General features: G+C 35.4%; 1 protein-coding gene across 1 annotated transcript; it reads left to right on the plus strand.

The window, feature by feature from the left end:
* Positions 1-2972: 2972 nt before the first annotated feature.
* On the plus strand, positions 2973-24161 carry IL17RD (interleukin 17 receptor D; the record flags this gene model as incomplete). Its single annotated transcript, XM_008942606.1, has 12 exons — positions 2973-3030; positions 6390-6515; positions 11438-11556; positions 11991-12111; positions 13112-13156; positions 13253-13404; positions 14195-14260; positions 14826-14880; positions 15913-16023; positions 17684-17868; positions 20552-21488; positions 23723-24161. Coding segments are annotated over 12 exons (2091 nt in total), but the record flags the coding sequence as incomplete, so codon positions are not given.
* Between the last annotated feature and the right edge of the window lie 277 nt (positions 24162-24438).

Consider the following 24438-nt stretch of genomic DNA (forward strand, 5'->3'; position numbering starts at 1 on the left):
TAGTTTTTATAGTTTTAAAGTAAGATACTCTAAAAAAGTTGTCTTAGCTGTAAGCCATTTAAATGGCACAATTACTTTATGGCTTGAGTACGAGGGAGTGCTTCCTGAAGAATACATTTTTTAACTCACAACAGTAAGTACTTGGAGGATTAACACTAACGTTTACCATGATCAAACTGTCTGACTAGTTTACACACTCATTTATAACTCATATGACCTTTATCTAATTCAACACTTTAAGGTGACCCTAATTCTCTCCCAAGTTGCTGCAGCTTTTTCACACGTTTCATATACTTGGGAGCAAATATTTACAACCATTAAGTGTCATGTGCTGCTTAAGGCCAGCTGAGTTTGGCTTATCTTCTATTTACTTTTTGCATGTATTTTATTAATGATTGTGGGATATTGATTTATACTTGTGTTACATATTTTGTGATGTCACCGTAATTCCAGGAGGAATGCAATTAAAGGTGCCGTAAAAATATTTTTTTAAAAAAATATAGGATATAAAAAATCCTTTCTAAAGTATTAAAATACTTGTGCTAATTTTTTAGCCTTGGGGAAATTTATCTCAAAACTTCAGCACCAGGACACAAAAGGAAGATGGGCAACAATTAATTTGATGGTTTATCTGCCTTTATTTATGAATATTAAAAGTCAATTTTTTTGTTTTATTATATAATTTATAATTTTTAGCAAACACTTAATGTCTTTATTATGTTCTAGTATTAAGTTAAGTGAGATTTTTATATAGCCTAAGAGAAACAAAGTTAGTCAGAACTGAACAGGTATTAATAGAAAAGTTAAAATTAAAAAAAAAAAATTGACGCCTTCCTGTTTCAGGAAGCATTTTTGTGTAACAGCTTGTTTAATACCAAACTAAATCTAAGTTAAACAAATGAAAGGCTGCCTAAGAGGAAAGTGAGTTTACAAATTTCACTTCTAACAGTGCTATCAAGATATGCTTTGCTTTCATTCTTTGTCATGCTTTACAAGTTGTTGTTTTTTTTTTTTTTTGTTTTAAAAAGAAACATAAATCATACATTAGTTTTCTTTCCTAACGCCTGTGGCTGACTATTGAGACACAATGAACATTTACTTGTCATTGTGATATCTAATTACTGTTGGAGTCCTTTTATAGTACTAAATTCTGTCCTTTACATTTTTAGCTGTAAAATTAGGTACAATTCTGTGTGAATAGGTAGTATTTTTTCTTAAAGGTAATTGTAAATATTATGTTATTTGCCTTTCAAGGAATGATATTTCTCCATAGAAATCAGTGTCAGAGTTATGAACTTTGTGGCTAGTGAGGGCGAGAGTAATGCCACATTTTGTGTTTCAAAAATAATTTCAGTGCTTTCTGAAGGGTAAGGTATTACTATCTCTGAAGTCCAAAGTTATTTTGTACAAATATGGAAGAAACATGAGACTCATCAGCTGGCCTGTGTGTCTGGATTCCTTCCTGGGAGAGCAATGGAAGTGTTCTCTGGTTGGTCTTCAGTTTCCGTGCCACTCAGCAAGGATGGCACTACCTGTTTTAGTATTATTTGACAATAGAAAAGGATGTCTGATGTAATATAATGCATTTCTACAATATGCATTTCTACTGGAAAAGTTATAGACTATAATTTTCTTAATTATTCCAGTTGGAAAACCACTGTTTCATTTGTTTTCCTTTAACTATTTGTTAATTTTAACCAATAATCAATGGGAAGATTGAAATTTAAATTCTCCATGTCTGTTTTTGTTGTAAGCTCTTCTCAGCAAGAATTTCTTTAAAATACTTATAATAAATGGCAAAATGACTGGAGGCTTCTCATAAATAAATACAACAGGAATGTAATCCAGTACATAAACCATATATGACTCAAAGCACATGGAAATATGATTTCCGCAAGAATTATAGCAGATACAGAAACATAAATTACATATGAATATATTGGTACGAAACGATTTGATGAAGAATAGATGTGGATGCCTATCTAGACACTGGACATTGATACTCTGTAGTAAGAATTTTTCCCACATTAAAACTCAGGCACACTGATGAACCAGGCCATATGTTTTGTGTCCTGGCTTATCACACCTCAGCTTATTGTTGAGCTTGGAGTTCAGCATAGCTCTTGCAAGCTCTGAATAATATTAGGCTTATGAATAAAGGATGACTTGATTATTGATGAATTCTGAGTGTGCTGAACATTTGATGGGTTAGTTTGCCTGACTGAGAATAGATAATAGAGTACTTCAGGCACCTGTCCTGAGGTAGTTAATGAGATGAGGAGTGTCTGTGAGGTGAAGGGTGCACTTTAATCAGGTCTTATACTGGTTTGCTCCTAACTGCAATTTCTTTCCTGAAAATGACCCTCACCAGGAAAACAGCTAAACTGCTGTGACCACAGTGCTTAGTGGTGACATTCCTTTTTCTGTCTGTTTGAACTTCTGATACCTCTTTTCACGACTGTGAAATTTGGATCAGCTTTTTCAGTCTGATGTTCTCACCTCTTCTCTTGCGTTGTTTGCCCTGGAGAAGCCAATTTGATTTGTCATTAAACTCTGATTAAACTCTGTGGGGTTTATGCACGTGTGATGTACCTAGATAGTGGAAGTTGAAAACATCATCTAAGTTTCTTTCAAAAACAAGCTTCTTTAATTCACATTTAGTGGGCAAGTCACAATTTCTTGTGACAATTACTTTACTCACAATCTCATGTCTTCACGCAAATACTGTATTCAGACTTTCATTTCTCTTCATTTTCACTTCCTTGAGTATTATTAGATGACAGGTGAGTAAATGCAGACATATACAATCTGGTCTGTCATTGCTTATGTTCAGATTGATGGATGGTGTGTCCAAAGAGAACAGAAAAAAATCTGGTTTTACAGTTCTATCATCCTGCAAACAAGCTATTTACAAAAAACTCTACATAAGAAGCTTGCTTTATTCTAATTACTTTTTTGGTATTTCTCTACAGGGGCTGTCATCAGTCATCAAAAATAATGGACTACTCAATATCACCTTTAAATATGACAGTAAGTTGAACGGTTACACTATATTCACAGAAATCAAGGCATTCATCACAGCTATCAATATATAGCACCATGTCTCTTAAAAATGGCTTTAAGAATAGCATGAGCTCTTCAGTATTGATTTAATTCTAGACTACAAATCTAGATCTGTCTCTTCTGGGTCTCGTGGATCTTCTTGGTGCATTTCAGTGATAAAATGATCCAACAATGTGTAGTAGTTTCAGTTTGGCCTACACCATCTGCCCATTATTTGGCTGGGAAAATAGAGAATTACTTTATTTTCTTAAATAATGTAGTTATTGAGAGGTTCACTATACACAAAGTCGTAGGAAAGGATTATTTCAGGCTTTATATACCTTTGTGTAATTTGGCAGGAAAGTGGTGTAAAGTGTCTCTCAAGGCAGAAAACACGTAGTGTGTATACATGGGTTGATATTAAAAATATGCCTTTGCAAAGATTTACATTGAATATGAATATTTGATATGAAGAGCATCTCTTCATCTAGTTAAAGTACTTGGAACTTTTTGTTGGCTACATTGTAAAAGGACCAGGTTAGTGGAAAGCTGCTTTCTAAATTTCTGGTGAAGACATGGTGTTAGTACTGTACCTGATGTCTGTTTTGGAGCTAAACTAAGAAAAAGGTAGTCTGTAGCATAATTACAGTAATAAGCAGTTTGCAGCAATAAAACTCCACAAACATCTGCTATAAGGCAGTATCTTATTGTTTTCATTTTTTAAGGGTTTTTGTCATCTGTGTTGTCTAGCCATTAAAGTATGACTGTTGGCTTAATGGGGAATTTATCTTTCTTTGTGCAGTTAGTGGTTGTCATCACTATAAACTCAATGTACAGTCAAGAGAAAGTCACGATTTAAAGCAATAAGGTCAACTAATGCCAGTGCAAGTCACAGGCTGGTTTTTTTGCCTACATGGAGAAATTACCTCAGATGCTGAATGTAGGTAAAATTTCAGCACTGAATGCATGTATCAGGAAACCTACCAACAGTGCTTTTGTTTCGTTATGATCATCCTTTTATTCCTCTGTTTTTATGCTAATTTCTGAATGTACAGTCCTTCACTGTGAATGTTTTTAATCTAATTTGATATTAATATTTTAAATGAGTAAAATTTCAGGATGTCTGATTGTACAGGAGGTAAGTGATCACTACAAAATAGTTGTGATTTTTTTTTTTTTTAATCTACACAAAGAAAACCAGGAAATACAATCAATCAGAACAGAGATACCCACATTCTGTAACACAATGGCGTCTGTTTAAGTCCCAGTATCTCTCATGTTTTTTCCATTAATTCTGGCACCAGGAATTGTGTTTAACCAATGACAAGTGTTAGTTCAAAATTCTGCTGGCACTGCGTGCTTCCTGAACAAAGGAGTTATTGGAATTCTGCAGTACTAGGAAAAGAGTTCCCTGACACCAAGGCTAAAGAGTTTGTATAATATGGAAATACACAGTTATTGTGAATAAGTCAGCACAAAAGAGAATTTGGCTAGCTGGCTAGGTTTTAAAGGCTTTTATTTTGCCACACAACTCTGGCAAACTGTGTTAAATTAGTTTGTTAGATTATTTATTCAGGTGAAAAGAAAACGTTTGTATGTGTTAGTATTTCACTTGTACTCAAGTAAAAGTGGTTTCCTGAAAGTTTTCCCCTGCTGTTTTCTTCCTAAATCTTTTGCTTTTAAAAAATGTAAATCAGTGACTCACAGTCAAACTTCAAACATTCGTGCTGTATTCCATTTTGGCAAATTGTGATTTGGAACCAGGATTCAAAGTCTTGCGCTTGATATTAATTAGATCCAGACGTATCAAAACACTTGTTAATTCAAACTTTCCATTGAAAGAGATACTCTGTTCTCTTAAGAGGAAGTCCATACTCTTATGGAGTTTACTCATAGCAACAGAATTCTACAAACAGCTGAAGTAGGAAGTACCAACTTCCCAGCTTTTGTAACAGGCAATGTTGTACAAACCGTTCTATTAGTTGTGCAGCAGTTACATAGAAGACCCTTTACCGTTGTTATTCATCATAAAAAGCCATTTTCTAAAACTGGTTTTTATTTAATAATTTTACTTTCCTTACCTTTAATATCACACCTCTGAATTAATTTCTAATTTTGTGCACTGGCTTATCATAACACTTGATTTTTGCATGTTTCATTTCTACAAACTCTGTATAGACAGATACATAACATATATATTATCTGGTTGGTTAGTTCGTTTAAAATTAATCACTAGTCAATAATATATAGTCTACTGGACAACTTTTTCTGGATTTTGTTTTCTTCATTAATTCAAAAGCAGAATGTTTGTGCATATACCTCTTCATGTATACTGTACTCCAGACCTATTGAATTCTCTGGCTACTGCTTCTCATCCTACCACAAAGTATGAACCTACACATTGTAAGGCTTTGAAAGTAATAAAATTGAGGGTTATTTGTTTTCCTGTTTTGAATTCATAAAAACATGGTCAAGTTCAACAACAAAGTCAGGAGTGGTTTTCCTGTATTTTATTTTCCTAATAAAACCTGTGGGGTTTTTTTGTTTTTCTTTTTTTTTTTTTTTTTAATAACCACATGTTTGTGGAGCCAGAACTTTTGGGAATACACTGTATTTTGCAAGGATATCAAGACAAAACCAGTTCTGACTGGATCCAGTGGTAGGAAAATAGTCTGCAGGAATTTGTCTACTGAATGGATGACAGACATGAGATGGATTTAGGCAGTGGTCAGGATCAAGCAGTATCGGGGTTAAAAAGTACTTCTTGAGCAGCCATTCTAAAGCTTTACATTGTTCATTGTTCTTATAGGTGCTTGGTCATTGACCAGTATTCTCTTGCTCTAAGCACTGAACATGCACCAAATGAATGTCAGTCCTCATATTCTTTCTAGTAACCAGAGAGGAAAAGCTGTTCTTGTGTGTGAGTTCCAGCACATGTCCTTTTTACTCCTGCTGAGGTACAGGCTACACTAGTATTATAAACTGGTAATTTCTACTGGAGTCCTGTGAACTAGGGAGTTGAAACTGGTGAAAGTGGTTGTGCTCAATGATTGGTGAAGTTTTTTGTTTTTCAGCATCCTTAGACAAATTAGATTTACTATACAGTGCTTGTTAACTATTTAGTCAGTAAAAATATTTGCTTTTACTTTGCTCAATCTTGGAGAAATGTTAAGAAATTAACTCAATTTGTTATTAACATGGAAAGATGCAGGTCATGGAAACTCGTTGCTTGAGACCTTTAAGTTTAGGTGCTTTTGGCAGCTTGTGATTTACTTGCTGTGGTTTGGCACAAGAGTGGTGTCATCTAGAATGCTTCTCTTAAAGTGTTCATTTCTCCATATTTTCAGACTGCACTCCTTACCTGAATTCGTTGGGAAAACACGTGATTGGAGATGTGCAGAATATCACTGTCAGTCAGTATGCGTGTTATGAACAGGTCGCAGTGACGATACTATGGACAGCAAATCCTATTGGTAAGTAGTAGAGGGAAAGGAACTAATTCATCATGTCTTTGGTAATGACTTCTTGCTGACCAGTATTAAGTGAAATAACTAAATTATGCTTGAAATTATTGAAGCAAACTGCTTTAAGAAGAAAGAAATTCTTAACAGCTTTGCAAGGCTGCTATTCCTACTAGCTCACCTGAAATACCCTTAAAACTAGGGTGCTCCCTGAAGCCCTATGCTGCTTTTTACTGTTCCAATTTGTTGCATTTTTCCTGCTCTTCAGAAGTGTGTAGTAGACCTGATTTCATTCTCTGCCCCAAGACTTTGGTGAATTTCAGTGACATTGATAGAGTTTAATTGCCAATACACTTAAAGGTTCTGTAGGATGCAGATCGTCTTACAGAAGGAAAACATTATTTAGTCATAGCTATGTAAACTTTAGTGTGTTTCCTTGTCTGGTCATTAAGAATATTCTTCAGTCACTTAAATGTCAATGGAAGTACCTTATTGCCCACTAGAGCTGTAGCCTCCAAAGTTGGGAGTGCACAAGATGATCCACTGAGACAAGTGAAGAAAATGTTAGAATTTTTATTTACATATTTTTTAGATCTTGAAAGGAAAAACTAAGCTTTGCTAATATCCACTGTTTGGATATGACACTGGCACTATTACTATGTCAGGTGTTCATGTTTTATATGTGGGTCATGAGGTATGCTGAAGAAAGAGGGAGTGTTTTACAGTGTGGAGGGGTTCACAGTGATGGGTTCACTCTTTCATTTGCTTTCAGTGTATTGTGGTGTGTTGTGCCAGGTTAAGTGGATTTACTGATTATATTATCTACTTTAACCATCGTGAAATGGACAAGTGGCTTACAATAATTGAAGGTAATGCCAATAATACGAGCACATAACAACAAGAAAATAGTAGAGCTGACAGTTCCCCTACGCCTAGTACAGGCCTTTTGCCAGACACATTAAAAGGTAAAAACGATGACTATCTAATCAGTTCTGATAAAAAGTTGCCAAAATCATCAAGAATATTTGAAATACAGACTTGCAACTGTCTTTGTTAATGATGAACTTTGCCCTAAGTGTACAGTGTACCTTGAGATATTAACTAATAATGTGAAGTCATCACAATTAGCAAGATACTTGAAAACTAAGCTTCTAAATAGGAAGACAAACATCTAGAATTTTTTCAGTGATGTTTGAAGCCATGTGATGCTTAATGAAGTACATTTCACTAAACTTAGAGAGGCTTCTAAAGATTTATCATTTTGTGAAATAATTTATGAGATTTCTTACTCAATAGTGAAAGACAAAAAGCCACATGCCATGGGGGAAATCTCTTGATCTCCTTGCCACAGTAAAACTGCCTGAAATTCAGGGAAATACTGGAGTGATAAAAAGGATTCTGGAGTAAGGGTCCAGAGATAGCACCATATGTGAAATGCTGTCATTGTATCATTCATAGGGAGATTATTGCAGCAATGGACTTGAAGCCACAAGTGCACAGCATGTTATCAGTGTGGTTAGTTTTATAAAATCAAGACATTTAAATAGTAGAAGTTTTACAATACTTTGTAATGAGGTGGGGAGTGAGCATGAAAATCTTTTGTGCCACACAGGTTCAGTAGTTATCTTGTGGCAAAGTGCTTAAGGGTTGTCAAACTCAAGTTCTTTGAGCTAAATGTCAAACAACAAGTGTTCCAAATTTGCTAACCTTTCCAACAAACCAACCAACCAAGAACAACAACAAATATCTAAAAACACACTTAATGTGTCTCTTCAAGGTGTAGGTGACATTGTAATAAATAGTGAGAAACTGTTTTTTGAAAGAAACTCTTGGAAAGAGCTTTTTGAAAACAGATGCTTGGAAATTTTTCGTTTGTTACCTGATTTTGTGCTGAAAACAGTACCAATTCCTCACCTATAAAAACTTTCACTTTTACAGTTAGTCAGGAAACAGACTTTTCTAGCCTGTTTAAAAGTCTTCTGAATGCAGAATTTCAGTGGGTTTTGAACTCATTTTTTAAAAATATAAAAATGCAACATATTCTGATTGGTTTGCAAGAAAACTGACATCAGGGAAGACAGGAATTTGATAGCCAAACATCAAGTAAACCCTTTACACAGTTAGAGGATGGAAGTGAAAAGGAGTATTGTGATTTATTAAATGCAGCCAGTGGTGCAATTCCTCCACTTGGATCCATGTATCTTTGTGTGGTTATTTTTTCAGGTGTGACAACAATTGTAACAAAAAACCCTGGACTTAGAACCAGACTTTTTAACTGCCGTATCACAAAGTGTTAATCCAAGATTTAAAAAACTAATGCAGCATATTCAATCACATAGCTCTCACTCAAAAATACTATTACTAACATTTTAAAGTGGGAACAAATTTTTTGCGGTCTAATTAATAAAATAAAAAAATGCAATAAAGGTCTAGAACTGTATTTAAAATAATAGTTTGTGGGGTTTTGTGTGTTTTCTAATGTATATAATATATTAGCACAGTAGTACATGTGTATATTTGATAAATATACTGTGAGGTTGTGCTCAAATTCTTTTGTTAAGAGGAGTGCATAATCCACAAAATCTGGAGACCACTGCACTATAGTGCACTCTCTCATCATTTGTTCTTCTTCACACTAAGATCCTAAATAAAGTAATGTAATATAAACTCATTTTTTAGTAACCACTGTTTAGCAAATGAAAGAGGTGGTTTCCTTCTTGAATATTTTTAATACCTCACTAAAGAATTTTAACAGCAAAGGTGCTTTTCCATATCATTGAAATAATTAGAGTTAAGCGCAATGCAATTTTCAAAATTAAAATATAAATTTGTTTTTTCATGTTCTTTTTCTCATACACCAGAGTATCAACTTGATATTTCATAGTTCATACTCAAAAGCATTTAAATCCAATTTTTCTTATGATTTCAAGAGCTGAAACTTCCAATTTATGTGGTAGGATTGATTCCTAAGTTATGAGAGATGGCTAAAAATGCAAATGTGTATTTATTAAATTTGAGAATTTTTTTAGGCTAAACCTGCATTTATTAAATAAAACATTTTAGATGAGAAAAAATGTCATTTTTTGATGGCCTTTTACTATGAAATCATGCTTTCATAATTTTTTTAATAAAAAATTATTAATTTCTAGCATTTAAAGGACTGTTGTGGTTTGAGGCTTGGAATGGGGGCGTGGTTTGAGGCTTGGAATGGGGGCGTGACCTTCCAGCAACTGGGAGGACCCCGGGTGGGGGTGAACCATTGTATTCCCTCCCCTTCCAACACACACTCTGATAAGAGGCAGGAAGTGGGTGTTAATTTCACTCCGGCCTTGGAGCTTGGAGAGGGAAGTTGTCCTTTCACTCTGTGGGACCCTGGAACCATTTCTGAGGGTTTTGTATATTTTATTTTTTGTATTTTTCCCCTAATCTTTGTATATATTATTTTCCTTACCTCCTTTTTTCGTTTTATGTTCCTTGTTAATTAATATATTTCATTTTTTTTTTTTTTCCCAAAATGTCTCTCTCTCTCGGGGGGGGGAGAGGTGAGTACATAGTTCTGTTCCGTGTGGGTCCTGCCCTGAACCCCTTTTTATACGGAACCAGGACAAGGACTATATGAAAATTACACTTAATTCTGCAGTACTGTGAAATTGAAAGCATTTGGTAATCTTCAGCTGCAGACTGGATGAAGCAAATCTCTAAAGGAAACAAAGCTTGGTGTTTTTTCTTGTAATGATCAGAGGTTAATCCTTTGGAAAGCATGAGGACAGACTGCCGTTGAAACATCTTGACTATCGTGGGGACTGGACACTTTCTCTTTCATGGTCTTCATGTAAGCACAAATAGTGCTTTTGTTCCGTGGAATATTGAGAACACGTTGGGCAGTTCATGGTATTTTCTACAAAATTCTAAAACATTAAGAAAACCCCTCAAACCCATGAAAACTAGTGAAACAGTGGAGGTCCATGGGAGATCATACTTCTGGGATTTTTTTTCAATTTGACAAGTGTAGCATAAACTCAAATTAATCCATTTTGATTTATGTAACATTTAGCTTATTTCACTGTGGCAGTGTCTTTGATAAGTATGTATTCTGCCATATGTAATGCTGTTTAGCAGATGTAATTATATGGAGTAGTGGTAGTTAGTCTTGAACAACTGTGCAGTGACTTTGATACCTGAGCCACAAAACTATTACAGGATAACGCTCTGGCATTGTCCTATGACACTCACATCTTTGTGACTCAGTTCAGGCATGTAACAAAGGAATTCCATGATGAGAACATTGCAAAGAAATGTAACAACACATTGCTGAGAGCTTGTTATGTTAGAGTAACTTTAAAAAAATGGGTGTATCAGTTCTGGCATCAGTTATACGTAACTGGAAGTATTCATGCACTGGAATAAATTCCATTCCATTTAAGTCGTGTTTTCTCTTAGCCAATACTATACTAGAACTAAAGAAGTTGTAAAAACTGCTGTCACTTTAATCTGATGGTCTCAGAAATGGTAGGAAGATGTTACAATGGAGTATTCCTACAATTTGCTAGCAAAATGATGGTTTATTGCTAATAATGGAAAGGTGAAGTCACTGTAAAGTATTCCTGAGAGTGATGAAGGTGATGATAACTTATACTGCAGTGATAATTTGGAAGCCTGAGCTGAGACATGGGCTTTAAGCCCCTCTGCTTTAAGCATGACACAAGCATGTAGTAATGGCAGCCTTTGCAAGACACTGAATTCTAAATAGGCAAGATAGAAAATGCGGGAAGAACTGACGTGTAATAACAGGTATGAAATATACCACAAATATATTTCATCTGAATGGTAAGTTTTATTTTTAAAGACAAATTTAAATATATTCAAATCACATAAGGTACCACGTTATGCATTTGGAATATTAGTCTTCTATTGAAATGCTCTGCTGTTTGCAGGAGTTGAATACTTGAAAGGGTTTCGAGTAATACTCGAGGAGTTAAAGTCAGAGGGAAGGCAATGCCAGCAGATGGTTTTAAAAGATCCGAAGCAGCTCAGCCCCAGTTTTAAACAAACTGTAAGTGCTTTGTTTCAAGGAAAGTTTTACTCTTACTTGATTGTGTGAGTAGTCTTTAAAGTGTTTATATGCTGCATATAAATCTAAATATTTACACAATATGCTGTCTATTAGAATGCAAGTCACTTCATAAAAGTGTTATTCTTTAAACTAACGTTTTTGCTCTAGAGGCAGATCCAGTCCCCTTCTATAGAAGCTTTCCTGAGGCTGGAAACTCCCATTTGGGTGACTCTGAAGTACAGGTGCACACCTGTAATTATCCACAGCCAACTCTGCATTGAGACTCCTCATGTCAATGTGTAATGGAGGGGTACATTAGGATTCTTAACGTATGAATTTCTGCTTATGTTTGCAAAACTGTGGGCTTCTTTTGAAAGATACTTTTAGTTATAAAAGTTGACTTTAAAATATGTTGCAATCTTGCCTTTTTATAGGGAATGGAGTCCCAGCCCTTTGTAAACCTGAAGTTTGAAACAGATTACTTTGTGAAGCTTGTTCCTTTTCCTTCCATTAAAAATGAAAGCAATTACCACCCGTTTTTCTTCCGAACTAGACGTAAGTATTACATACAATACAGTATATTGCACATCGTGTCTTCATCAGTGGGTGCCCCTCCAACTTTTTAGTTTTCCCAACAAAGGAACGTAGTAGATGATGATGAGTTTGGGTTAAGATAGTTTCTGACAAAGTCTTCGAAGGAAGATCTGGGTGTTAAGCGGAAAGAATTTGGATGCCACAGATAAATCTGTGATGTATGATAATACATGTTAGGTGACAACCAGAAGAAAAGTCTCAGGTAGGCCTGAGGTGATCTCAGGTTTGCCTACAGCAGGACTACTCCCATATTCTCAGGAACTCTTGACTTAAGAAGATGGTTTGCTCCTTCTCCTCTCTGGCTGTTGTGAAGAAGCTCGGCTTGCTTTTGTTTTTGAGATCAGCTGCAAAACCAAATACGTAGAGACAGATGTAGATGAGTACAAATAAAATTTGATAGCAACAAACCAGAGTTAATTAGTCAAAATTACTTACCGATTCTCGTTGGAGAGAAGAAACTTGAGTAAGCTCCTCAGTGTGTAAGTAGGATGATGAGAAACTGCAAGTACCTTTTGGGGTGAAATGTTGGTATTTGTCCTATTTATTTTTTTTTCCCTATAAAACTTCTGTACAGTATTTTCAAATCTGTCTGTAGGTGCAGACTGCAGGAACATTTGTCTTTGATGCTCAATGTATTATTTATTCTGAGTAAATGTATTTGGGGGTAGTTTCAGCTTCCTCTTCTGCTGTGCTGTGCCTGGTGCTATCACTTTTGTTTCACTAAGGAATGATATTTTCAAAATCAAAAGTTTCAAATGATAACAAAAAGCTGAGTTTGCTTTTATATATACATTCCATATATATGTATATATATATATATTCCAGGCATATTAGGAATTGTGAAAGAAATGGGGGTATTCTCTTCAAAATTATAAACTCCTCCTTTTGCCCTCATTCTTTTTCTATTTTAATAGCATTTTGGTACTGTATCGTTAATAATTTTTTGTGTGTGTATTTGTAGCATGTGAATTGTTGCTACAGCCAGAAAACCTTGTCTGCAAACCTTGTAAGTAAAATGTAATACTTTCTATATATTCAACTTATGAAGTTACTGGACTTGAAGTGTCACTTTTTTCCAACTAATGAGTATATCCTCTGACAGACTGGAAGCCAAGGAATCTGAATGTTACCCAGCAGGGTTTTAACATGCAAGTGTCCTTTGATCATGCACCTCACAACTTTGGGTTTAGATACTACTTTCTTCACTACAAACTTAAGCATGAAGGGCTGTTTAAGCAAAAGACCTGCAAACAGGTACGTCACCGAGTTTTGCAACTCTTAAGAGCAAAAAACTTAACATCATATATTCTGAGGCTTTACAGAAACTCTGAAAACATGCTATCCATTTAAAAGTTTTTAAACAATTTAATACCATTTATGTAAATAATAGTTGTATTTTGATAGTGCTCATCAGTCAAAACCAGGCTGGAGGGCGGCATTGGAGCTGGGTAGCATAAGCAAATAGGAAGAGACTGTTCTTGCTCTTCATGATGCTGCAACTCATTGATACTTCAAACTGCAGTTATATTATGCTTGTTAGACATATTTACTTTTTTATTTCACCTTTGTACTAAATTTGGCCACTTTAGAGATGACCCATCTGCGATGGTTTCACAAGAAAGCTCTCATCTTAGTAGATGCATGCAGGTAGGCACTTTGTGGTTTTTGTGCAGCTCTGTGCCCATCTTATTAAGATAGCTACAATTTGCTGTATTATTTTCCGTAGCTTTGGTTAGTATTCAACGGCAAGTTTGTTCTCAGTGGTTAACCTTTCATCCTAAGTTTCTGAAAGCTAGGGAGCTTCAGGGCATAATGTAGTGTTTATGTATTAGACCAAGCATTGAAGATTTTTTTTTTTTTTTTAAATATATTGAATTCTTCAGGCAGAGGACTGTAGTCCACGTATATTTGAATGGTGAGACTTCGTTTTGCTGGTTTTAATGCAGGAGGATGTTGTATACTTCTAAGTTAGTTCAAATATATTTTTAATTAGGTTTTAGAAATATGTGAATGACTTGCAAATTACTTACTTTCTTTCATGTAGGAGCAAAACACAGATACTACAAGTTGTATTCTTCAGAATGTATCTCCAGGGGATTATATAATTGAGGTAACATTTATAAATTGTCATTTGTACAACAGCTAAATAAATATGTTAATGGAGAAATTCACTGAAGTTAAAGTATTTGAAGACACACTCTGGTAAAAACAGACTTCAGACATCCCTACTGAAATACCTTGGGCAAGAAAAAGTTTTTAGACATATTGTTCTTGATTTCTCCATAGCTTTGCTTCCCTGAGTACATAGTTTCATCTGTGCCTTTAAGTAAAGTTGTGGGCATGTATATTTTTTTGTCTTGGATTTTTACTTTTTTAAAAATTTTTTTTAAAATTGGGTTTCTGTAGTTGAGTCAGTTTTTACTATGCTTAAAAGCTGCGTATTTATCTTGATGATGGCAGTATGTGAACTCTGAAAGTTAATATTGCAACATTAAACTGTGTACCAACAAAGACAAATTATTTCACTCATTACTAGTTTGTGGTGCTTTTTAATTTTAACTTTTTGAACAGTAAATGTCTTCATATTTTGACATGAAAACTGTTATAGTTGTTCACATATTGCAGAAAATAAATAATATTTCCACGAAATAAAATTCAACTTTTACTTTTCAAAGCTGGTTGATGACACTAATACAACAAGGAAAACAATGCACTATGCACTAAAACCAGGTATGAATTTTGTTTTTCAGTAATATAGAGTATTTTCCTTATTAATTTGGATTTGGTTTTAATTATTTTGGAAATCTTGATTTGACCTGTGTCTGTTTGCTTTAGTCAAGACTACTGAAGCAATTGTGCTGTGATTTTATTTTTTTTTCACAATGAGAAAAGAGTAGAGGTGCACACTTGTATATACACACCTGCATCTCTGTACACTTATGTATAGTAAAGTTTAGAATCACTAAGGTTGGAAGAGAACTCTTAAGATCAAGTCCAGCTGTCAACCCAACATGAACGTGACCACTAAGCCATGTTCCAAAGTGAGTTTAGATCACTATATAATTTGAAATCTTTGTGGGAAAGTCTCTTTTGTTGTGTAAATGGATATAAGGAATCATAGCCTGTATCTTAATTGCATGAAACTGATGCATACAGTAGTGTGGAAATAATGTAATGAGACTGTGAGAGCAGCCTAAACACATTACCTGCCTCTGTACTTCAGCCCTGAAATGAAATCAAGCAGTCTGGAAAACCTGTCAGGTGAAATGTCTGTGTGTCAGACCAGTTATTGAGAAGCTAAACAGGGATTTCAGACTGCAACTGCAGACACAAAGCAGAGCTGCAGATGGAGGCAGTGGGCAAGATTGACTAAATCCTAATGCACACTGCCAAAAGTAACCTCTGCAGGAAGAGAGTTCTTTCTGAGCGGCAGGTTCTGCACCCTGGAACAGAAGTCTGCTGGGTCTGAACGACAGTTGCGTATCTTACCAAAACTTCAGGTGAAGTTCTTCTGGCAGGGGGAGGTGTGGGCTGGTGTGCAGCGCTTGCCACTGCGTTAGCCACTCTCATGGTGTGATGGTGGGGGCAGTCAGCATAAAAGCTCTTTATAATGGAGCAGAACGTGATGTTTCATTCTACTGTATAGCTGAGAATTACCTTATAATGGTGTACTGAAGTAGCTTTACATTCTCAGTGTGAAAATTTGATTAGATAATTATATATCTTATTTGCATATGGCTAATTCTACTTTACTTTTAAAAGTGCACTCCCCGTGGGCTGGCCCAATAAGAGCGATTGCCATTACAGTCCCTTTAGTTGTCATTTCAGCATTTGCAACGCTTTTCACAGTGATGTGCCGTAAGAAACAGCAAGGTAAGAGGGTTTACTCCATACAGAGCTCCATTTAAAGATGCACTTTTGCAACCAAAAAAGTCTTAACTGGTATGTTTATTCCAGGAACACCCATAACTGAAGAGCTTTCTTTTCTTACCTCTGTGTCCTTCTTCCCCGCAATTTTTTGTGTTGAAACTTGTAGCAAATGGTTAATCAGTGCTTGATGGTAACTTGTTACCATAGGAAATATTGTATTACACATCAAGACTTCACTGTAGAAAGAAGAGAACAAAATTGCTGGTGGGAAATATTATTGAGTTTGGTTTTCTTTTTATTTGTGAAAGTCCTACATGATCATGTACAATACAAACAGATCTGTAAACTGGTTTATTTAAACTTTCCCTTATTTCATTCAGAAATGTTTAATACATATTTTCTTTGAACCAGAGGAAAAGTAAATCCATGTGATACCAATACAGTTCTCAGCATTGTCTGGAATACTACCCATATGTATTATTCCAGATTTGCTCACTTTACTGGAAGTTGCCTTTACACTTCATCTGAAGCCATCTTCCTAAATTTACTCTTTGTAAGACTTGCAGATGTTTCTCTAAATTTATCTAAAGATTCCATCCCTCTTTGCTGACTCCTCTCTCCTCTGTGTTCAGGGGCTGGCAAGCCACACTTGTTACACTCAGATGTTAAAAATGAAGTGGCATTTTTTGTAGAATCTAGGGAATCATGCAGTTTTGCAAATATGGAAAAAGAGATTACTTCCCCAAACCCCAGAAATCTGTGTTACCCATCTGAATTTTGGCATTGAGGTGTACTGCAAGTGCTACATGCCATCTGGGTTAAATCCTTTTACTTTCTGCTTTTCCGTAGATCTCCCGTTCCTCACAGGTAGCATGGTTCTAACAAAAATGCCAGACAAGTCACTGAGGATTGGCTTACAGAGGGAGTTGTTCCAGAATAATTATTTCTGATTAATTGTTTTAAATTAAATCCCTAGATGGATATTTGTATTTTGTAATATTCATGCTTTATTACAAATTAGCTTAATCAGCTGTAGAACTAGGTTGAATTAGTAAGACCCCACTTTTATGTTCCAGCATAAAGGCATCTGTACAATCACAAAGAAAAACTAATAGTGATTTTGATTTAAATTAATCGTATATTAATTCAAATTAATATCAAATTAATGTCCAAATGTGTGTGTGTGTGTGTGTATACATATGCTAGTGATACTGTTAGATATTCTGAAGGGATCTGTGTTCCTGGAGTTTTATTTTCTCACTTAGCTTGTGTTGGTTTTTTTTTTTAACAAGAGACTCTGTTATATAGGAAACTCTTGGTCATGATACATCTTTAAGACTTAAAATATTTGAACAAAGAAATGAAGACTGTTAAGCTGGAAAGAAGTGCAACAGTCTCATTCTATTTATAAAATAAACCTTTCTTACGTTTTCTGAGTTGTGCAGTAATAGCTGCACATTTCACTTTCAAAGTGTATTCCACATATGCAGGAATGTGTAAACTGGATAGAGTGTAGGCAACATTTTCAGGCTGGAAAGAAAGAAAATATCTTCTGGAAAAAAAAAAATCATTACTGTATGCATTAGTAATGAGCCTACAAAAGTTTTTAAAATAAAATGAAACCAAGCTTTATAGTTTGAACTCTTTCTTTCTTCCCATTTAGAAAATATATACTCCCATCTAGATGAGGAGAGCTCAGAATCTTCAGCATATGCTGCAGTTCTCCATGGTGAAAGGCTTCGTCCCCGGCCAAAAGTGTTCATCTGCTATTCCAGTAAAGATTGCCAGAAGCACATTAATGTCATCCAGTGCTTTGCTTATTTTCTTCAGGACTTCTGTGGCTGTGAGGTAAACTCAACTTTTCTTCTGTAAAGAGTTTCCTTAACTGAAACAACACCTGCAAAACTCATAATAATGTGCTTGAAAATCTCTTTTCAATTTCTTCTTTCCAGAGAGATAACTATTGTTATTTTTCTTAACACTGGCTATATAAATTTTCTTTACTTAGGGAAGGGAACAGATCATAGCCCACATAAAAAAAAATATCCAAACCCACAACAAAAGAACAACAAAAACCCCACCCCAGAATACTGGAAAATATGTATCCCATTGATTCCAGGACTTTCATTCAGCCATGTTTAGCTTCTTTCATATTAACTGCTTTTTCTGTTTAGTAGGTCTTGCATCTTTATAGTCAGCAGCCACAGAGAGATACTGGTGTCTACCTGATACACTTCAGTCTTCCTTAAAATAGTTTTTATATTGTAATTTTCAAGTAATTGAATCTATCAAAACTCATGTTCATAGAGCAGAGTCTGTGTAACTAGGATTAATTGTGGACACTATGTATTAATTTTTATTGATTTTTTTTTTCTTTGTATTTTTTACATCCTTTCTCTTCCATTAATACTGTAAGATCAGCCTGTCTTGTTTGGTTTTGATTTAAAGTGATGAGAAAAACATTCACATTATTTTTAACGACTAGGCTTCTAATCTCAGACTGCTTTCTCAAATATAGTCAATATGTGGCCAGTCCTTCACTCTTCAACTGTATAAAGGCAAGACAATTGTTAGTCTTTTTTGCTGCATTATGAACAGCAATTTTAAAAGTATGAGCTGGGACTTTTTCAGCTCAACAGCAGGTCTGACCTCTGGTGGCCACACACAGTAGTAACGCAGCTGAGGCTTCTCCATGTCACTCAGAATGTTCACAATTTATTCATAGGTTGAAGATAGTTTTGGTAAGGTGCTATATAAGTAAAATTACTTGAATCCCCTTTTTAGAGGTGCAGGTTGGCCCTGCTACAGCTGATCAGCTCTCTGGAATTGTGTTAAGGTGAGCTGGTACTGTAGTATCTATGTACCATTGAACATACAGTATCAGGCATCATTTAAGATTTATATAATAAGAAATTGATAGCATCTACATACAGAATGTGCTATTATTAAAGCTGTGGAGTGTAATATTACAGGTGATGCTCAGTGCATAATAAAACAGTTGCACAATTATTTTTCATATGGAATTGGAACATTTTATCATCAAGGATAAAAACAGTGGCATTAAATAGCCATTTAAAATAATAACTTGACCATACTAAAGATTCTTTCTCACAGCTAGGAGGTGAGACAGTAATTTGAAGAACAGAAACAAGAACAGTCACGAAAGAAAAACCACCTGTGTTGTACCTGCATCAGAGTATCTCCCAAGCAGCTGTGAAATGGCTTCTCTTCTCTATGCACTTGGAGTCAACCCACAGTGATCATCTGATCCAACTGCCTGACCACCTCAGGCACAATCACTGTGTGGTAACACTTTTCATGGGTCCTTGTGTTCTAGACATCCACCTACTTGCTGTCTTTGACATGGCGAAGTTTTACACTCTGTTATGGGTGATACAGCAGATCAAAAGTATTTTGTTCTCTGGAAGATGCTTTTGAGAGAAGACTTATAAATGGTTTTGATGTATGTCTATTGTAGAAGTTTTTTTTGCATTTATTTTTTTTCTGTTCTTCTACTGATCATTCTTTCTTTGATGAAATAAAGCGTTGTGTCCTTCATCTTGGTGTACACAGGCATTTCAGACCATGTAGAATGTGCACAAAATTTGACCAAGTACAAAATAAAATGACTCTTATAAAATTTTCAGAGGTCTCTTACCAGAGATAAGCTGCTGCTGTTAGACATCCTAACTGAAAGGACTCGATGTTAGAGGCACTAATTATGTTTGTATCTAGCTATGAAAATTCTTGGCATCAGACTTCATTAATATGCAAAAGGTGATAAAGGTATATGGATTTCCATTACATTCAGCACATTAAGGACTCAAATATATAACAGCTAAATTGAGGCATGCACAATAGTTTTTTCTTGTCTGGGTTGATGTCTAATTTGATCAGTTAAAGATAAGTAGTAATTTACTTGGTCCAGCCACATTCTCTATGCTCTTTTTATTGTCCAAGAAATATTGCTATGTACCAAATCCATAGTGGTTTTATTTATAAAGAGCTACCCAGTTTACTTTCAGCTACTTGGCTTTGCACTGTTACTTGTTGATTCCATAACTTTATATGCAAGACAGGTTTAATTAGGTATGTTTTTTTTTTTAAGTAATAAATAAGCAGCAAAATGGGTTCCTATAGAAACTAGCATTCTTGTTGAAAAAAAAGTCTGGAAGATTTTCCTTTTTACCTTAGCAATTCACCCACTTCCTTAGCCCAGTGAAATATTCAGCCCACAAGTGAAGTTGAGAATGAATGCGAGGCCTTGTTTATTTTAGTGAGCAACAAGTGACACAGTATTACAGATTGCAGTTTGTCCACTGTCAGTGCTGTGTTGTTTATTAGTTATTCCTCTTTTAAAATGGCTTGTAGTTGCATGAGGGTCAAGCTATAGCTAAACTCATAATTAACTTTAAATCGCTGGATAAATACAAGCTTACTCACTGAGTATATTACTGAGTAATACTCATTTAGCAAAAGTATATAATTATCTAAAAATGAATATCCACCAGAATGTTCTTTTCTTTTCCAGGTGGCTCTAGATTTGTGGGAAGATGTAAAGATTTGTAAAGAAGATCAGAAGGAGTGGCTTATTAAAAAAATAAACGAGTCCCAGTTTATCATCATTGTGTGTTCCAAGGGAATGAAATACTTCGTTGAAAAAAGGAACTGGAAACACAGAGGGGGGACCAAAGATGCAGGAAAAGGAGAACTCTTTCTGTTTGCTGTGTTGACTGTTGCAGAAAAGCTTCGTCAAGCGAAGCAGAATTCAGGTGACCTCTGCAAGTTCATTGCAGTCTACTTCGACTATTCCTGTGAAGGAGACATCCCCGCTATCCTGGATCTAAGTACAAAATACAAACTCATGGACAATCTCCCTCAGCTGTATTCACATTTACACTCCAGAGATCTTAGTGTGCAGGATTCAGAGGTGCTTCCTGTTAACATTAGTAAAAGGAATTATTTCAGGAGCAAATCTGGGAGGTCCCTTTATGTTGCTATTTGCAATATGCATCAGTTTATTGATCAGGAACCAGACTGGTTTGAGAAACAATTTATTCCCTTCCCTCCACCTTCTTTACATTACTCGGAACCTGTCATGGAGAAATTTGATTCGGGCTTAGTTTTAAATGACTTAGTGAATAAACAGGTGATGGATGGTGATTTTTACCTGAAAACAGATGTAAATCTTTTTTCAGCAGGGAATTCAGACTCTCACTGTGTAATTCAGCACTTAAACCTTGGAGAAGATACAGAACCTCAGGACATCCAAGGTGGTGCCAGCTCTGTTCTTCAGCCATTGTTACATATTAAAGCTTCAAATCTTAATGATATGCCTCGAGATTCTGGAATTTATGATTCGTCTGTTCCTTCATCTGAATTATCTTTACCTTTAATGGAAGGACTCTTGACAGATCAAACTGAAACATCTTCCATTACAGAAAGTGTTTCTTCATCATCAGGTTTAGGTAAGATACAGAAGTGTTTTAAAAATTATATTTCTGCCATCTCAAAATAATTAAGATAATATATGAGGAGCCATAGAGAAGGCTGCAGAGAAAGAGAAGCATTGTATAAGTATGGTACAAAAGGCGGGTTTCAGTAACTTTAGAGAAATGAATCTAACTTCTTTTGTGTGGGGGTACTCTTAGCTAAGTAAGATTTCACTAGAATTCTGTTAAGTAATTTCTCACTAGTTGACCTGTTATTGGAGAGGTGGCTACTTTCTCCCAGCAACTTCTTGGCAGCTGGGATACTCAACTGACAGCTGTGTGGTTTAATCAAGAGGGTGCTCTGGTGAAGCATTCTCACCCAATGGCCATAAATCTAAAACTGACATCCTATTTTGCTTCAGCATGTACTAGAACCTTTAGGAAGATAGTATGTACTGGGGTTAACTCAAGTTTCAGAGTGACATTGAGCTTCTCATCAGATATGGGGGTGGCGGGAATGAACAAAAAGTTTCAATGAGGGAATTTAAATATTTGAAGAACACTCTCCAAAATAGATGCCTAGCTTAGTCACTTACAGTTAGAATGTGTAAATATTGTCTCAAGCTATAAAAAAAGCTGATCTGACCTTGCCAGTTCAATGCATTGTAACTAGTACCACAACTACATCAGTGTGGAATGTTCCAGCAGTTGTATTCATTCATAAAACTGCTGTTAGCTGAGACTTCTCTTATGCAGCTACCACAGGTGAATATTGCATTTTAGTGGTGGTATGCTGTTCTGTTTTCTTGAATGAACATAACATTGACAGTGAGCTAATTTGTTAGACTTGTCTCTTGGCTAAAGGGATTTTTCTTATTATTCAAATAATTAGTAACTAGTGTTTGATGCCAGATTTATCTTGAGAGAATGTTGACATTGATTTACAGATATAGTATTTATATATATAGGCTAGGTAGTCTATAGAACAAAATAACTAAATCGTGAAGAAATACAGATTTGGGGATGTAATTGCATAAGCCACAAATATTCTGTTATTGTTTCAAAATTATTATTATTATATTCTTTAATTTCCTGCTGTCGTCTAGTACATCCTTCTCTCACATTTGAGGGAAGATCTACAGACGATATCTGTAAAGGTTCTAGTGTTGGATGAAAGTAGGAAGCTAGTTAAAAACTCGTGGTCTTTCTGTAAGAATGTGTTACCAGGATTCCCCTCCTGATTCAGTTACAGAGCTGTCAGCTGGGTGTCCCAGCTGCCAAGGAGTCACTGGAAGAAAGAGGCAGTCTTTCCAGTAATTAATTCTCAAGTCACATACCCAGTTGTTAACACGTTTCAGCTATAGAGGTCAAACATCAGAGCCCTAGCTGGTAGAACTGGATCTTAACACTCATGTTCCAACACCTGAAGAAACCACAACAGCTTTTGCCGTTTTCCTATTCACTGTCCCTGTCCAAAAGCACCACCCTGACCAACTCTCATTCTCACTCAAAGCAGAGTCTTAATTAGGTACAAGGTACAAAGGAGACAGTTTCTAGAACTGAGCATCATCTGAATATTAGAGTGTAACCCATTAAATCTTTTTCCTGTCCCAGACTTAAAAAAATATTTGTAGCCCTAATATTTATACGCCTCATAATGAGAGGAGCAGGTAGAATTTTCTACCTTTTATCCTTGTTCTAAGAGTTGGACATGTCCAAATTATTACTCTGAATTCACAGTACCTTTTCTTTTTTGGCTACGTGTTCTTTATCCATTACTTGGTCAGAACAGAAGTGAAATAGCCTTGTCATTTAGCATCTCAAGGTAGATACTTCCTTTCTTCTTTAAAGTACAGTTTGATTGAATCTTTTGAATTAAAATTAAGTCACATAATTTGTAATACTTTCTATCTTCCAGTGCTTTTCATGTGCAGACTACTGATCTGCAAAGAAAAGTTTCAAAGAGATCATGTTGGGCAACATCAACTAAAGTTGAAACCCATTTAATTTTGAGGAAGTACCAACAACCAAACCATTACTAGGTCCATTTGTTAAAAAGATCTCCTGTAAGAAGCCCTGCTTGGGGAGAAAATCTGTACTAATTAATTCTTTAGCTAAGGAGTTACTGATCATGGTAGTTAAGACTCGTGAATGTATTGCATTAGGATCCAGAGGGTTTTCATAAGTCTTCTTTGTACTGTTTTCAAAATGTTGACCAAATACGAAATCAGCGTTTCAGTTTATGAACATCACGTACTTTCTTTTTACAGGGGAAGAAGAACCTCCTGTAATCACTGCTACAAAATTCCTAGTACCTGGAATATGTAAAGCAGAACTTCACTGCCATATCCATCCTGATGAACTGCAGGCAATCGCTCCTTTATAACACATTACAACATTTTTATGCATCGACACTTTATCAACAGCCTCGGTTTGTGCTTTAACTACCACACTCTCTCAGCACTAAATCTACTTGAAGGAACGTGTGCTCCCTGAAGATCTGTTATTCCTAAGGGATTTTTTTTTTTTTTATGGCCAGTAAACTTGAATCTGTTGCTCTTTATCTAAAGACTTTCATGATTTGAAAAATGCAACATGGAAGAATATATAAGAATAGATTTCAAAATCGTTCCTATTATTAATTTACATATCATGATATTACACTGTTTACAGAAGCCATAATCAAAATTGACCTCTTTTTGCTAGAAATAATCTTGCAACTGGACATAAAATAGCTTGGAACATGAAGTCTTAGTATATTTTGTAGTTCAGCCTCTAGTTTCAAGTGCTGAGATACTTGATGACAGGAGTGTTGTAGTGAATGAGAGCAGTTGTTTTTTTTTTCCAGAAGCAAGTTAAAATGCCAAAGGTGAGATCAAGAAATTCTGAATCAGAAGAAATAACTTTCTTTTAGAAATGTTTGAATTCCTTTCCTCATAGCCACTTTCCCAAATGTTGATGTGTCTAAGTATTTAATTTCAGCTAA

The sequence above is a fragment of the Merops nubicus genome, unplaced genomic scaffold, assembly GCF_000691845.1.
Source record: "Merops nubicus isolate BGI_N331 unplaced genomic scaffold, ASM69184v1 scaffold13686, whole genome shotgun sequence".
NCBI lineage: Eukaryota > Metazoa > Chordata > Aves > Coraciiformes > Meropidae > Merops > Merops nubicus.